At 37.4% G+C, this 16,223-nt stretch overlaps 1 protein-coding gene across 1 annotated transcript in view; it reads right to left on the reverse strand.

The window, feature by feature from the left end:
* Window positions 1-16,223, reverse strand: part of PKHD1 (PKHD1 ciliary IPT domain containing fibrocystin/polyductin) — a 456,545-nt gene that overhangs the window by 33,868 nt on the left and 406,454 nt on the right. Inside the window, exon 66 of the mRNA XM_081523421.1 lies at window positions 8,359-9,373. Within this exon, the coding sequence (XP_081379547.1) occupies window positions 8,359-9,373 (1,015 nt within the window). The remainder of the gene's footprint in view (window positions 1-8,358; window positions 9,374-16,223) is intronic.

A 16,223-nucleotide genomic window follows, 5' to 3' on the forward strand; every position in this document is an offset into this window, starting at 1 on the left:
AGACAACCTCATTTTAGGTGACTTATAGCAATTTCTCCCCCTTCCCTGAAATGAAAGTGATCACAATACATCATAGCATTGTGCGAATTAACGTTAATTGATTCAAGTTACCAAGCAATGATGGGCCACTTATATAATCTAGGCGTTATTGGGTGCTAGAAGGGATGGAGGGAAGATTAGATTCCAGTGTCCGTTGCTGTGACGACGGGAGTCACCTGACGCCTTGTTAGACAGTTGTAAGGTTCTATTGCTGGCCCCAGTGGGGTCGTCAGTAAACTGGAGTGATGTCCAAACATCATTATACGCTGCTCCGATATTAAAGCAAAGGGATTAGCAACTTATTGCAAGCAACCTGGATTTGTCATTGTGCTGTCGTTATCCAATTTCCAACCACTAATGTGACTGTAGCCTGCAGGCAGAAGGACCTACAGCCAAACTTTAAAAAATGGGGGAGGAAAGTTCCCTCCAATCCACCCAGTTTTAACCACTATTTAACAGCTTCCAATACCAGTCAGGTATGTGGAAGAACTTTTTTCCTTTCAATTCTTAAGTGCGAGCTAAAAGAGAAAGACCAGGAAAACACAGAAATGTTCCAGTTCAGAGATTACCAATATTCACTTCGACTCTTGGTTTTTAATCTGCCAGATCTGAAACGTGTACCCTACAGAAGAAGGGACTGTCTCTATGTGCGTGGTAAGCCGAGCAGACAAATAAATAAATCTATTGGTGCAGGTTGGCTCTGGGAGGTGAGGAGGGTGAGGGAATTGGAAGTACTTCCTCACTTCCTCTTCAGCCTCTGTCCCTTCAAAGTTATTGAGTCAGGTTCCTCTAAAATAGTTCCATGTTTTGATTAAATGTTTGAGGATGTCCTGAGCATTTTTAATCATTCTTATTTTAAATGGGCTACATAGGGGCAGAATCTATAATATATGCCATGAGGGAACTTCAATTATGAAGGAGTTTGTGAAATTCTGTACCCTGTAAGAAGAAAGCATGTCCACTCAATTCAGTGGACATACATGTCCCTTCCACTATGTACAAATATTGTTCTAGGCACTATGAGATATGCAGAGATAAATACACCATCACCTTGGTCCCTCAGCAGCATTCTTCCAAAGAGTCTGTAAGGCAAGGATGACTTTCTTGGCATCTTCAGAGCTGACACATACCATTTTATTTATATTGCATAGTCCTCATGCTCCCTGTTAAACCTAGCTAAATGTTCTTAGCTGTCATCCACTCCTAAGAGGGGAAAAAAGTGTCTTATGATCTCATGTTTTCTTTCTGGTACTACAACATAGTGATTCAAAACTTGGCACATTGTAAGCATCCAATACGTGTTACCATAGTAACACTCTGACCCGTCGGTACCCACCATGCACTTCCTCTGCTCTTAGGTCATTAAATGCCTGTGGAAACCACCACCTATCTTGGACTGGCCAATCTCCAGTTCTGATGAACACTCAAACATTTACCAAGTCCAAGCTCACTCTGCTGCCCGCAATAGGCCAATGAATTCAAGAGACGAGGTGTCGAGGCAAGGAAGAGACTTTAATCAGGGAGCTGGCAGACTGAGAAGATGGCAGCTAGTGCCTCAAAATAACCATCTTTTGGGGGTCTGGATGCCAGATTCTTTTATGGATTAGAGATGAGGGGAGGTGAGGAAGCAAAGTAAAAAGGCCATTAATCTTGCAAACATTTCCTAGAATGGCAAGCCTCAGGCAGGGGATGTGTTACTTTTTCCTTCCTGCCATCCACAGGTGGACAAGGTTCTGAACAAAGGCACTTTAGTTTAACAGTCAGGCAGAGGGGCAGGATACTCTGAGGCAAACCATTCTGTATGATTAAAATAACTAAAGCAACAAAAAGCAAGTCAAAGAAACAGTTCCAACATGGAGGCAGAATTGGCTTCCTCCTTGCAACATAACTGGTACACTTACTGCTATGCTCTAATACTTACTATTAAACTCTTATGGTTCTGTGGAATTTTTCATTTCAAACCGAGATTTGAGTAACCGTTGGCATACACTGCCTTGTGCTAGGTGTATATAAAGACACAAAATAAACACGGCACATCTTTCAACAAGGTCAATTCAGGGGTCAAAATCTAAGGATTTTAGTTGGAAAATCATTTAAAATGATATTTTTTAATAAATCTAGCATGACTATCTTATTTGAAATAGTGGAAATTCTGAATACATATTTTAAGATTATACACAAATATTCAAAATTTACTATTTGTAATAGGGTGCTGTAGCAGTCATAGTCTAAACAGGAAAACAAACCACTCAACATTTTCCTGATGAAAGAGATCTGTTATAGGATATTGGTTGTACAGGGATATTAGGATAGCAGAGAAGTCAAATAGGTTACATTTCACTATTTACAACACATATTTAATGATCACTTATTGTGTATGACACTGCTTAGGTACTTGGGAATATGAAAAATAGTAAGTTGAAGCCTTGACTAGCTAATGAATATTATAAAGACAAAATATACTAATTTTATGAAAAACTAGATTAATGGTTAAGCAGGTCCATATTGAATCAATGATTTCCTTGTAACAGATATAGAATAATGAGATTTTAATACACATATTCTTATTAGAGAGTAGTTATATAAATATTTGTTTTCCCTATCTATTAATTTTAAAACATCTAGATTTTCATATAAGTCATATAATTTTCTGGACATAATAACTGTTCAATTAATGTTTGGGAAATTAAAACCCATTCAAATGTAAGTTTTCATGAGTCTTTATTATATTTAGCTACAACTTCACCATCTGTACACATCTTAAATTACTTTATTGTAAGTTAGTGGAGTTCAATTTGGGGATTACAACTACATGTACATATGGGTGGCAAACTACTGGATGCAGATAAGTCAACAGAAATAATGGATTAAAATTAACCTCCTGTTTATAAGGACAATGGCAGAAAAAATATAAACTGCAGAAGTAGAATCAAAGATTTAGTGGTCTGGGGCCATTTAGTATAAGAACAAGGGTCCCTAAGGGCATCACTGCAGAAACAGGGCTGTGAAATAAATGATAGCTTTAATGATGACCATGAATCATCAATAAAAATGTGATAGGTCTACATTATTTTCCATTTAGTAAGACTGGATAATATATGTATTCTTTTTTTGTTCAAGAGATGAAGTCTTTTTTTAAAATGTAGTGATAAAAAACAATTTTTAATTAAATGAAAAGTTTACTTATGCAGAGCATCTCATTTCCCCACAAAGCCACATGTATAAAATACAATTATGATAATTTTGCCACCCACCTCACTCAACAAAGCAGTGAATTTGTATTGCAGTAAAGAGAAGAAATGGTGCAGAAATACTCCTTAACGGCAAAGCTGTGGTTTTGCCAGGAGGGAGGAAAAGAGACAGACTGGCAATGCGGGAATCCTTTCCAAGAGGAACATTCTGCCAGTCTTGAGAAGAACATCCTCCTATAAGGACAGGAAGATTCTGTCCTTGCATACTCCAAACAGCTGTCTCCCTGGAAGCAGATGCCCAGGGGGCAGGGAGAGGTTGCACAAGAGAAGATGCTAAATGAGCCTGAGTGGCACCAATAGACAGACTTGTGTCACCAACTGCCTCTCCTAGTTTTCTTGTCTATTCAAGTCAGCTTGATAAGGGACTTCTTTTACAGAATGAGAAAACTTAAGAAGCTACTAATGTGATGGATACAAAAACACACAGATACACACAGCCACAGAACCATGTTCACCATCCCTGAAGCTGATTTTAGGGCCCAAGGTTCATGGCAATATCATAAACAAAGAGCTTTATGTGAGATAGCATATTAGTTTTCTATGGCTGTGTAACAAAACTCCACACATTTTCATGGTTTAAAATATCACAAATTTATAATCTTCAGGTTGTGGGTCAAGAGTTCAGACAGGCTTGTCTCTGATCTCTGCTTAAGAGTCCACTTCCAAACTCATTCCGATTGTTCACAGAATTCATTTCCTTGTAGCCATGGAATAGAGGGCCCTGTTTCCTTGCTGGCCATCGGCCAAGGTCCACTTTCTACTTATAAAGTTGGTCTGATTTTTTTTTCTCATGTGGTGCTTTCCACCCTAAAAGCAGTGGCACTTCAATTCCTTCTCACACTTTGAATCTTTTTGCTTTCCTCTTCTGCCTTATTCTGCTACAGCAGGAGAAAACTTTCCTCCCTTCAGGCCTCCTGTGCTAAAATGGCCCCACCTTGATAATCCCGGGTATTCTATCTTAAGGCCAACTGTGCCACATAACATACTGTGTTCATGGAAATGCTATGTGATCATATTTGTATGTTCCCAGGACTAAGACTGTCATTTCGGAAATTCTGCCAACCACAAATAGCTTTAGCATTTCCATAGCTAAACTTCCATAAAAGATACAGATATATTTATGTATACCATATGACAAAACACTTACTTAGAGGTTTTTTTTTTTTTATGAAGCAGGAGAAAGGTGGGGAAAAGAAAAAACAAAAGGGAAAGAAATTCAAGAGAGCAAAAATCGAGTTTCTACTGCCAGGATTCCAAATAAAAGGTAGAGTATAAAAATAAGACACCAGTGGGAAACCCCAAGTTTAAAAAGGGCAGGTTGAATATATGTTTATCTGTTTCCTCTACTCCACTGAAATTACTTAAAAGAAAAGTGAATAAAAATGGCGTAAATCCACAATGATAAAGAAGGCAGGAGAGGAAAGAGCAACCAACAATACAGGTTAACAAAGTTTTGGAGGATGGAAAACAGGCTCATGGAACTGACTTAGCCATGTGGAAGACACTTAAATCGAGGGAAACAGTGGAAACAGTGTCAGACTTTATTTTTTTGGGCTCCAAAATCACGGCTGATGGTGATTGCAGCCGTGAAATTAAAAGACGCTTACTCCTTGGAAGGAAGGTTATGGCCAACCTAGATAGCATATTTAAAAGCAGAGACATTACTTTGCCAACAAAAGTCCGTCTAGTCAAGGCTATGGTTTTTCCAGTGGTCATGTACGGATGTGAGAGTTGGATGGTGAAGAAAGCGTCGCAGAATTGATGCTTTTGAACTGTGGTGTTGGAGAAGACTCTTGAGAGTCCCTTGGACTGCAAGGAGATCCAATCAATCCATCCTAAAGGAGATCAATCCTGGGTGTTCATTGGAAGGACTGATGTTGAAGCTGAAATTCCAATACTTTGGCCACCTTATGCGAAGAGTTGACTCATTGGAAAAGACACTAATGCTGGGTAGGATTGGGGGCAGGAGGAGAAGGGGACGACAGAGGATGAGATGGTTGGATGGCATCACTGACTCGATGGACATGGGTTTGGGTAGACTCTGGGAGTTGGTGATGGACAGAGAGGCCTGGGGTGCTGCAATTCATGGAGTCGCAAAGAGTCGGACACGACTGAGCAACTGAACTGAACTGAGAGGAGGGTAGAGATCAGGAGAGGCCAATTCACTGTGTATTACTTAATTAAAAAATAGCACTCCATTTCTCCCCACAAGGCAGAAGTTGATAGCTTTTTGAAAGCAGGTAGTACTCCTCTTGGTAAGTAAATGTCTGATATGCCCTCAATTTGTTGAAATACATGTAACCCCATTAAATTAACAAGAGTGAATCTTTCAAGAACATCCTAAATGTTTCCACTGAAAGGTCTATGTCCTCAGACTAATTTCTGTGATCTCAAGGTCAAGTCACTAGCTTGTCAATGACTTTCCAGTCCCAGTTGACACTGATCAAAGCTGAAAGAAACAGGGCTGGCCCTGGGACCTGCATAAGCTTCAGGGTTGTTTACTATACTGTGCAATTCTTAGGACCATGGGAAAACTTGCTAGTTCTCATTAAATCCCTTAGGACATGGCATTTCTTATTCTGCAGAGATTTATTCAGATATACTTCAGAAGCAGCCTTTCCTTAGCTTCAGAAAATTTTTATTTTGCCTTATGTCTTGGGAACGTCTCTTAAAAGACTAAAGAAATTGAGAGAGATGCGGAATATAACACATCCAACAGAAAACTAATGCTATAAAATACACGTTAAGTAGTTTCTTATTAAATCAGAAATATCTGAGTCAAATGTGAAAGCATGATGGCCCTTATGGGTGTTGGGCAATAAAAGTGATCTTTTCTCTGAAGCTTATGATGCAATGACGTTCCCTCACACATATGTATGCATACCTGCACTTGGGCAGGGTCCATGCTCTTTCCTGGGTTTCTTCTGCTTTACATCTATTGTTTCTCCTCTTTGACTTTACTCTCTTTCTAGTTAAAAGCTAAATATTTACTGAGTCTTTTTTATATAATATACAAATCAGCCATTTTGGAAGGATGACCTATTGAAAGCTCAGTACCATAAAATCTAAATAAAATTTAGCAGTGACCTGGTCCTACTTCTCAGTCACCCATCCATAGAATATGCTCATAAGAACTCAGTGGGATCTAAATGAAATTGGGCTAAAGAAGATATATTTAAACATAAGCTAAGATACAGTAGCATCACTCTTTTCAGATTCCTGATTTTTATATCATCATGCATAATATGATTATGTCAACAACAAGATGAAGGGTTGGTGATTAATAAACTATCCAAGATTTAATAGATTTTGAGCAATTACACAACTAGGAGTACTTTTTAATTCTAAGCTAGCAATTTCCAAAGCCCTTCAAATCAACCAGAATCCAGAAAAAAATTTGCTTGAGTTTCCTTGTCATTTCTTCCATATAAGAAAGAGGAACACCAAACACAGGCAAAATATGATACAAAAACACTAGCTAATTTTTCATTTGTTTATATTGCTTTGTGTATAAAAAGGCAGTCGATGTATTTCTTGAACACTCCTTAATTGTAAGGGTGTATCTTTTTGTTTTGCTTTTTATTTTATAAAGAACCCCATATCTACTGAAGACAGCTGTACAAAAGCAATTAATATCCATTAAATACTAATTATTTATGTATTGTAACTACCACAAATGTAGTGAAAAAGCACAAATAGAAAAGTTTATTAATAAAATAATATGAATGTTCTACAATTTCATTGAGTTATATAGTCAAAATAATAGTATCTATTTCAGGGACCCAATATCAACTGTATCAACTCAACATGTGCATGAGTTTGAGCTTATTTTTCCAGTGGTGATGGCAAACTTGCAGGGAATATATATGCTTGACTCTCTTGAGTATTCTATAACCTCACAGCATGCATGTGTGAGACAAGTTAGTTTATATATGTTTCCTAAGCATTATGACAATTTCATATTGTCTCTCAGTCTGTGGTATCATCTCTGGTTCTTTTGTATCTGCTAAAAAGGGAGCTTGGGACTCTAACAATCTTGACCTCATGACAGATGTCTTAGGTAAACTTGTGTATTTCATGTACTTCTTCATTTACTAGGCTCAGAGGAATATTAAGGTAGATTTACTTCTGAAATATGTAGTAAACATTGATCTGATAAAGAACTTCAAAATACAAGCTTATAGAGTCAGAATAACCTAGCAAAAAGGATATTACAGATCTTACACAGACCTGTGCCATAAACATAGTTGGCAGCATCTATGATCTTGCCTCACACAATCTGACATCTTTGCAGGGATTTATAATCCAGTGAAAAAGTTACTCAGTCGTGTCCAATTCTTTGCGACTCCATGAACTATACAGTCCATGGAATTCTCTAGGCCAAAATACTGGATTGGGTAGCCTTTCCCTTCTCCAGGGGATCTTTCCAACACAGGGATTGAACCCAGGTCTCTCACATTGCAGGTGGATTCTTTACCAGCTGAACCACAAGGGAAGCTCTTTATAATCCTAGGTTGAATAAAACCCAAACAGAGTCACTGTTTTAACTTAGTAAACTCCTAGTCATCTTTCCAAAATGTTCCTAAATACGAGTCCATCCCTCAGTCCCTACAGGCAGGATTTTTATCAACCCCATGGGTACTGAAGTTTTAACTCATGGCTGTATGGAACTGGGATAGTATTTTTGTCCCATAGGGCAAAGATCATATCTGTTTCACCTTAGCAACCCCAGAATCTAGCCACTGCTAAAATGCATCAATAAATGAATGAATAAACAAGTTGAAAACAAGTTGCCTTAGAAAAATCTCTCTGTCTATGCTTAAAATTTAAAGTACAAAAATATTAATATAACATCTACACTTACCTAGGAAATAGAATAACCACAAAGACTCTAGATTTAATCAAGAATTTTTAAATTGAGAATTTAAGTCTATAAATAGCTCTTGGCATTTTTATTCTTATCTTAAAAAGCAGACAGTTTATATAATTCAGTGTAAATAGACTGACATTTGCAACATGTATCAAAGAAATCAGCTCACATTTAGATTTTATTATAATTAGTACTTACCCATAGCCAATGACTCCCTTTGACTGAGTCACCAGTAAGGCCCCAATAGTCATATTCAGGACATTCTCTAATAATCCAGTCTGCTGAGCAATGATAACCTGGTGAGCCAAATTCTGTAATTTGTTACTTGATAAAGATGGAATCAGTCCAGTGTTCCTTACTTTTGGCAGATCACCAATTTCAACGACCATCACTTTTGAGACAGTTTCCAAAGTGGTGGGGGGTAGGTCTTTATATGAGCTCATTTCTACCATGAGAGGTTTACGTTGACCTACTCGGTCATGACTGGTACAAGTCACAGTTGGGCAATTGCGCTTTCTCTTTGCTCTACTATCAGCCATGGCCTTTAAGGTTGCTTCATTTCCAGGCATCTGATGAATAAATCTGATTTGATCTTGGCTAATCTGCAAGAAGTCAGTTAGTCTTTCAAGGATCATGATTTCCCAGCCTTTTTTTGGAACTGAAAACATCACATTGAGGGCCAAATGAATGGAAACACTTGACTGTATTTCAACGGGCTCTTCTCCTTGTAGGACAACATACAAGAGGTTATCTGTGATGCTGAAATAGTTGGAGCCAATAGACTCATTCAACAGTGAGGAAGTGGAATGAACTTGAGTAGGTGGAATGAATCTGTCCCCTAAGAAAACATATGGGCTCTGGAGTTCATGGTAGAATACAGCCAAGAGGAGCTTAGAGGTACTTTTGTTCCCCAATAGGAAAAAATGCAAAACATGAGGAGTCTGATCCACAAAGCAGACCTTGGTGATTTTCCTGGTGGGCACAATGGAATAGAAAGCAGATACAGACCTTGAAGTGGAGCAGGGTGCACTGGCATTTATGCTACTAAAGGTGTCAACAAAACCACTAGTCACGGATACAACTGGATATAACTTCCACATTGCCCAAGTGGCATCAGCACTGTCAAGAATTAAGATCACTTGGTCAGTCTGTTTGCAGATGTAGCCTTTTATCAGGGGTTGGTAGGTGCATTTCTCCTCTTCTCTAAATACGCCTAAAAAATAAAGGGGAAAAAAAGTGACTTAAGAACCACAATCTCTCAAAGATGATTTCCAATCTATCACTCTCACCATCACCTGCAACCTCAGGAAATATTTACTGAATATTCAAGTGTACTAGATACTGAGAATACAACAAAGTCTTGGAAAAATATGGAAAGATACATATATTAAATAACAGGTCCTATGGCTTAGTAGGTAAAGAATCATCCTGCAATGCAGGAGACACAGGAGATGCAGGTTCAAAACCTGGGTCAGCAGGATCCCCTGGAGGAGGTAATGGCAACCCACTTCAGTATTCTTGCCTGGAAAATCCCATGGATAGAGGGGTCTGGCGGGCTATACAGTGCATGGGGTTGCAAAGAGTTGGACATGACTGAGCAAGCGGCATGCAATATAATTTAAACGCATATGATATATAAAATGTTATTTAAAGTTAATAATGTATGTAATAGCTAAGTGGTAAAGTAAAGCAAAGTAATTAAGAAAGAGGCCTCCAATAATGGAAAAAACAATAGGTGAGAAGGAGGTAATAATATTTGAGTCAATGGGAAAGAGGTACATAGATTGAGGCAGCTGGGACAGAGATTTTATGGAAGTATATTAAAATTGCAAAGATATATTGTGACCAGATTGAGAAAGAGTTTGGATGTCAGACTATATAATTTTATCAAACTTCCTTTTTCTCTAAATATGAAGAAAAAAGAAATACAAAAGGAGGAAAAGAAGAAAGTAGTAATTTGGGAGTGTTGCCACTAAGTAGAGCTCAGCTCCCTGGTGGCTCGGAGGGTAAAGAATCCGCCTGCAATGCGGGAGACCTGGCTTCAATCCCCGGGTTGGGAAGATCCCCTGGAGGAGATTATGGCAACCCACTCCAGTATTCTCGCCTGGAGAATTCCATGGATAGAGGAGCCTGGTGGGCTACAGTCCATAGGGTCACAGAGAGTCAGACACAACTGAGTGACTTAGCACAGCACAACTCAAGTATGATTGCATGTAATGAAAACATTTGAAGAAACAGCATTATTTGCTATTCCCACCACTCCTAATATTTCTATGAACCTAGAGTTTGTCTTGTTCTGAATTCAAAAGTATATTTTACCTTCTAACAAAGAGTTCCTCTGACTTCAACTTAATAGTCGCAAAATTGTCTTGTATTGTTTCCTACATATTTTAACTTGCCCTAGCATCTAAACAGCCTAAAGATTAGAACCAAAAAAAACCTAAATTATTACTAATGCAGGATGTACAGGGAACCTGTATAGCAAAGATTTACTGTAATAACATATAATGGAAAATAATTTCAAAAAATATATGTGTATATGTATAACTGAATCACCTTTCTGTGTACCTGAAACAGTGTAAGTCAACTATACTTCAATAATATATATATATATATATATTTAGAAAAAATAAATATAACAGGAAAATTCAATGAAACCAATAACAAACAAAAAACTTAGATGAAATAGGCCAAATCCTTAGAAAACTGACACAAAACCAAAGATTCTAATTGCTCCACCTCTTAAACAAATTGAATTTGCTAAATTAAATGCCAAATTATTAATTCATGTTTAGATTTAATTGTAAAAATTTTTAAATGGTCACCATTACATACAGTGTGTTTGATTTACCTTCAAAAACATGGAAAAAGTATTAAGAAAATTAACTAATTGTGTGATCTTAATAATCATGGAAGTTCTTCTTTGAGACTATGATGTGCCAATCTCTACTACAGTTATCCCCTTTTTAAACAAGATAGTTATGTAGCCTTCCTTCATGGAAGATCCTTGAATCACTCTAGTTCATCTTTTCTAAACCTACTGCTTACTTTCCTTCTTTTTAAACATTTTTTTCAGCCATGCTGATGCCACTGATGAATTGTTCACATTCTGTCGAGCTTCATAGATCTCTGACTTTATTCTTTCTGCTTCTCATCCAGCAGTTACAAGGTCTTTTAAAGTGACCTCTGCATATTGCTAAATTCTTGGAATTGTCCCTAAACAAAATATTTAGTCTCTTAGTTGATATGATTTTCAATCATTCTCTGTTACTAATTATATGTACTTTGATAAATTACATAAACACTAGGAACCAGTGTTCTTAAGGGGTCATTTTTCAAGGCCTAAGACTATATCTCATATTTAAATTATCACAGGGCTTACTTAACATCCTACATCAAACACAGTAGAAACTCACTAATGTGTATTACTTGACTGATACATAATGTCCTTTTCAAAACTCCTGTTCTTCAAATAATTTATCCATTCTTTCCAGGTGTCTAGTTATAAGGTTATTCTGTAACTTGAATACAATTTAAACCAATTCATCACAATAACAGAGTATACCACAAAAGTGTATTGAGAGAATTGTCCCTTGAATTAATGTTAATATTTGATAGCTCAATATCATGAGAGATCCAATTATTTCACATGAAACCATAGAGTGGAATTACAGTCAATTATAAGAATCTTCTATTCTTGAATCAGGTAACTGATTTGTCCACAAAATAATTTCTGTTATGACAAAACATTTTTTCTCAGCTTGTTCATTAATTCATTAAACAAGTGGAGGAAGGGTGTAAAGATTTGGGTAACCGTATAAATGAATCGTGAAGAGTCAGAGACGACTGAGCGACTTCACTTTCACTTTTCCCTTTCATGCACTGGAGAAGGAAATGGCAACCCACTCCAATATTCTTGCCTGGAGAATCCCAGGGATGAAGGAGCCTGGTGGGCTGCCGTCTATGGGGTCGCACAGAGTCGGACACGACTAAAGTGACTTAGCAGCAGCAGCAGCAGCAGCATAAATGAATCAGGGAAGACATGTACTGGAGACATGTCTCCAGTAGGTAGTATGTAGTGGTAGACTTGGGATAATGACTGGGGCAAGCAGGAATCTTAAGGAAAACACATGGTATCTTTATATTCTGGCATGGAAAATAAACAGAATTAAACAGGGATTAGAATGCCAAGTGGTAGAATTGGCCCCACTACAAAGACACCTCTAAGCTATAAGGCTGGTGATTCTTCCTTCTTTCTTTCCTCCCTCCATCCCTTATATCTTCCCTTCTTCCTTTCCTAACCACCTTTGCCTAAAACTTAATGGCAAGTTTAATTATTCATAGCTTATAGACAGAGAAACTGACTCACAGAAATTATGATTCACACGATTACTTAGTAACAGTCATGAGAAGAAGAACATCTTTAAACTTCTACCTATGCTTTTGGCAAAATAGAATGGAATCCAAATCATTCATTTGGGGATTGTATTTAGATGTGGTGTCAGCTGGGATGATTAACCCTTTAGAAGGCATATTGTGTGGCCAGGAGTTCTCTTTACACAGTCTATTGACAGAAACTCACAGAGAGGTTTTTGGTTATTTGTCAAATCATGCATTTGTTGAGATTCCATTTGCTTTTTTCACATTACCACTTGACCTTTAAAAAATTTTAGCATCCCTGAAGTGTAAACATAGAGCCACAAATTGAACAAAGGCAACAGCCTAAAGATTATTGGCAAGTAATTTTTAGTTTTGTAGCCAAACTTGGAATCTTGGTGTTCATAAATGAGAAATTTCATTTTTATTTCTCCAAAACTTACCAATGACTAAAAGATGGTGGTTTATTGGTAGCTCACTATCCATTTTCCCATCTCATCTTCAGAATTAATCAACTCCAGTATTTTATTTTTGAGATGAGGTAAAAAAAAATCAAGCACAGGAAAGCACTAGGGTTCCAAAGCTGCTAAGTGGGTGCAAGTCTTTTTATTAAAATGGAGTATGATATAATTTCTTTACAGTGTTGTGTTTGTTTCTGCTATATAATGAAGAGCGAATTGCCTGTAAGTACACATACATCCTCTCCCTCCTGCACCTCCCTCCCATCTCTCCTGTCCCCCCCTCTAAGTTATCACAGAGCACCAAGCTGAGCTCCCTGTGCTGTAGAGCACATTCCCACTAACTTCGTTGTGGGAGAGAATTGACATGTACCCTTGAGGAGAAGACCATGCATACAGCCAGATGCAGGCACATCCCCTCTTCCAGACACAGCCTGCAGCACCCACAGGGACAGTCCAGCTCCCTTTCTAAACAGCATTCCATCTTTTCTTTCCCTGGGTTTCTCTCTCTTGCCTCTCTCCACTGGGGAAGGATTTCATTTTGAGTGATGATTCTCTTTCTCACTTGTTTTTGTCTGTTCTTTTCTCACTTCTCCAAATGGCCTTATCTGCTAGTCACAATTTTTGTGGTCTGCAATTCTGATCACTTTTAAATGAAACCCATGCTGGCTTTGGTAATCATAATGTCATTTACAATTTACCACTAAACACGTTTATTCGGTTAGTAGCACACTGGAGAAAGAGAACTCCATATGAACTCACCGTGAAAGGCCTAATCTGATTATTTCCTCATGAAAATCCAGGCAGGGGTGCTTGTAAGAAAGGCTAAGAGAAGAAGGGTGAAAAAAAAAAAAAAAAAAAAACAAGGTCTGTCCACAGCTGACTTTCATAATCAATGTGAATAGATAAAATGACCCAGTCTGTCAGGGGCAGCCAAACAGTCACCCCAGGGCATTCCTCTCCAGAAGGCAAGAATGGACAGGACTTAATAAATGTTGAGTGACCAGTGAGTATCGGCTCAGCATCTGCTATTGCATTCAAGATGGACAAGACCAGTGATAAAGTCCAGAAGCTCCCCTCTAAGTGGAAAAAATTAGATGAAGCAAGTGTACGTGTGTGTGCAGGTGTGCACACAAGCACTTGTTTTGTGTGTACTCTAACATCCTAAAATACTCTAGACATACAACATACTCTGTCCACCTTTCCCTAGATTGGAAACCATAGACCGGAAAACCTAGAAAGGAGGGATATTAGGTATGCCTGGCAGAGGAAGAGGCAGAGGAAAACGTGGGTGAATATGTCTGTGAGTGTGTGTGTGTGTGCACACACAAGCGCATGTGCGCACACACACTCAGGTTGCTTCCAGGGTTCTAACAAATATTAACTTTGTGTCAATATTTGTCCTTCCTGTCGTGAAATGAGGATTTTCCACCTCATTTCACGTTTGATAAGAAAATATGCCAAAGGGGTCGTCTTTGCTAGGGAAAAAAAAAAAAAAAAATTAAAAGAAAAGGAAAAAAAAACAACTTCTATCCTTTATTTAGAAAAATGGATCAGAGGGAAAGAAAAAAGTATGTTTAAAATAAATGTTTTGACTCAAAGGCACATAGAATCTTTCCATCTTCCCCTTTTCAACAAAAGAGAGAAATTTATATGTTTGAAATTGAATGAAATACATCAACATTAATGATTTTTTTCCTCGAGGTTAACACCACCATTTCCCTCGATAATTTTTTAGCCATTTTGTGATAGATTTCACAATTCATGGTACACTAAAGTATAGCAGATTTTGACAAAAACAAAATATATAATCATTCTCTTATTTTCAAGAAATGAAAAGAAATCATTTACAATTCTTCTCTGTCAAACACCATTTACACCTCATTATTTCTAATTTAACAAATATAAATGGCCACAGATCAAAAAAAAGCGAAGACAGGTTGAATTTGTCCCCATTTATATAGGTTGTCATAAACCCTCAGGCTATGAGGAGTAAAATTCCAAAATATCAAAGCCATGTTCCTAAATATACAAAGGGAGTAACCGCAATCTTGCAAAGAAATATTAAAGAAGATATACATATTGATTGTTTTAGAAATACTAGAGAAAATCTGTCTATGTTTTTGAAATGGGGAATTCAAAATTAATAAATTATTTTTTAAAACCTCAAAAATAATGGGCATATGTTATACTTGTAAAGTGAAGAGAAATTAAGAGTGATGTTCTTGTGAATAATGGATTCAATACAGACGACCAAAACACAACCTTGCTAATTTGGAATCTAGCATTATCAGTCTTAGAGTCTATTGTGTGATCACAATATGGTATATACTTGCACACATACCCATATAGATAGTTAAGATTACTATAAGAAAATGTAATTTGGGAAACTTAAATTTCAATGAACTGGAACATTCAATGTATTCCAAATTTAGGTCCTGGAGCTTCAAAATTAAGGCATTTGCAGGTTGTTTTTCATAAATTGCTAGGCGGTAGCATTTGGGAGTTAGGTCTCCTGTGGCATCATTTTCAGTGAGGAATATAATCTAATAGCTGGTGGTTGGCATGACAAAGTAACTCTGCATGCTCAGGAGTCAAGAGAGGGTAGAATAGAGTCCAAGTGTGAAGACAGCTCTTAGGGACTGAAGATACCGCACAGGCAGTATCTGTAGCAGGCTCTCAATGAGGAATACACTTCCATGGGGCTAACGGGCTAACAGATTTCAGGAGCTATAGATTCTATGATCTGTACCCATTATATGAGCAATCTCACCAAAGTTCTTGAACGTGGGTCTGTTTTCCATGGGAATACATTTCCAAACTAATGTGAGAAAAATGGAAAACCACACAAGACCAACCATTATATGAAGGAAGCAAAGATGCTTGGAAGGCCTTCTGTGAAAGGTCTTTCTGTCTTTACTGAGTTTTCTTGGTGAGTATTTTGAAATATTTTTTCCCTTTGTAGAAAACTGTTACTTTGATCAGGAGATAAAAGTAAGTGATGAAGTGGTGATGAAGATGAGGGAGAGGATTAGGTAGTATCAAATAGCCTTTTCTTCTGAATCAACCATTTTTCCTTTTTTAAATAAAAAGGAAACCTCTTATTTTTGGTGATGAAAGTCCATTCAAACTCATTCCAGAGGACTATTTTATATGATTTCACTATGTGGAAATGTCTTTTTCTATATTTTCCTTGAAATAAGTGGCATAGAAAATATTTTTGCATTA

Source organism: Giraffa tippelskirchi, chromosome 8 (assembly GCF_054371585.1).
Source record: "Giraffa tippelskirchi isolate mGirTip1 chromosome 8, T2T-mGirTip1v1.2.pri, whole genome shotgun sequence".
Classification (NCBI taxonomy): domain Eukaryota; kingdom Metazoa; phylum Chordata; class Mammalia; order Artiodactyla; family Giraffidae; genus Giraffa; species Giraffa tippelskirchi.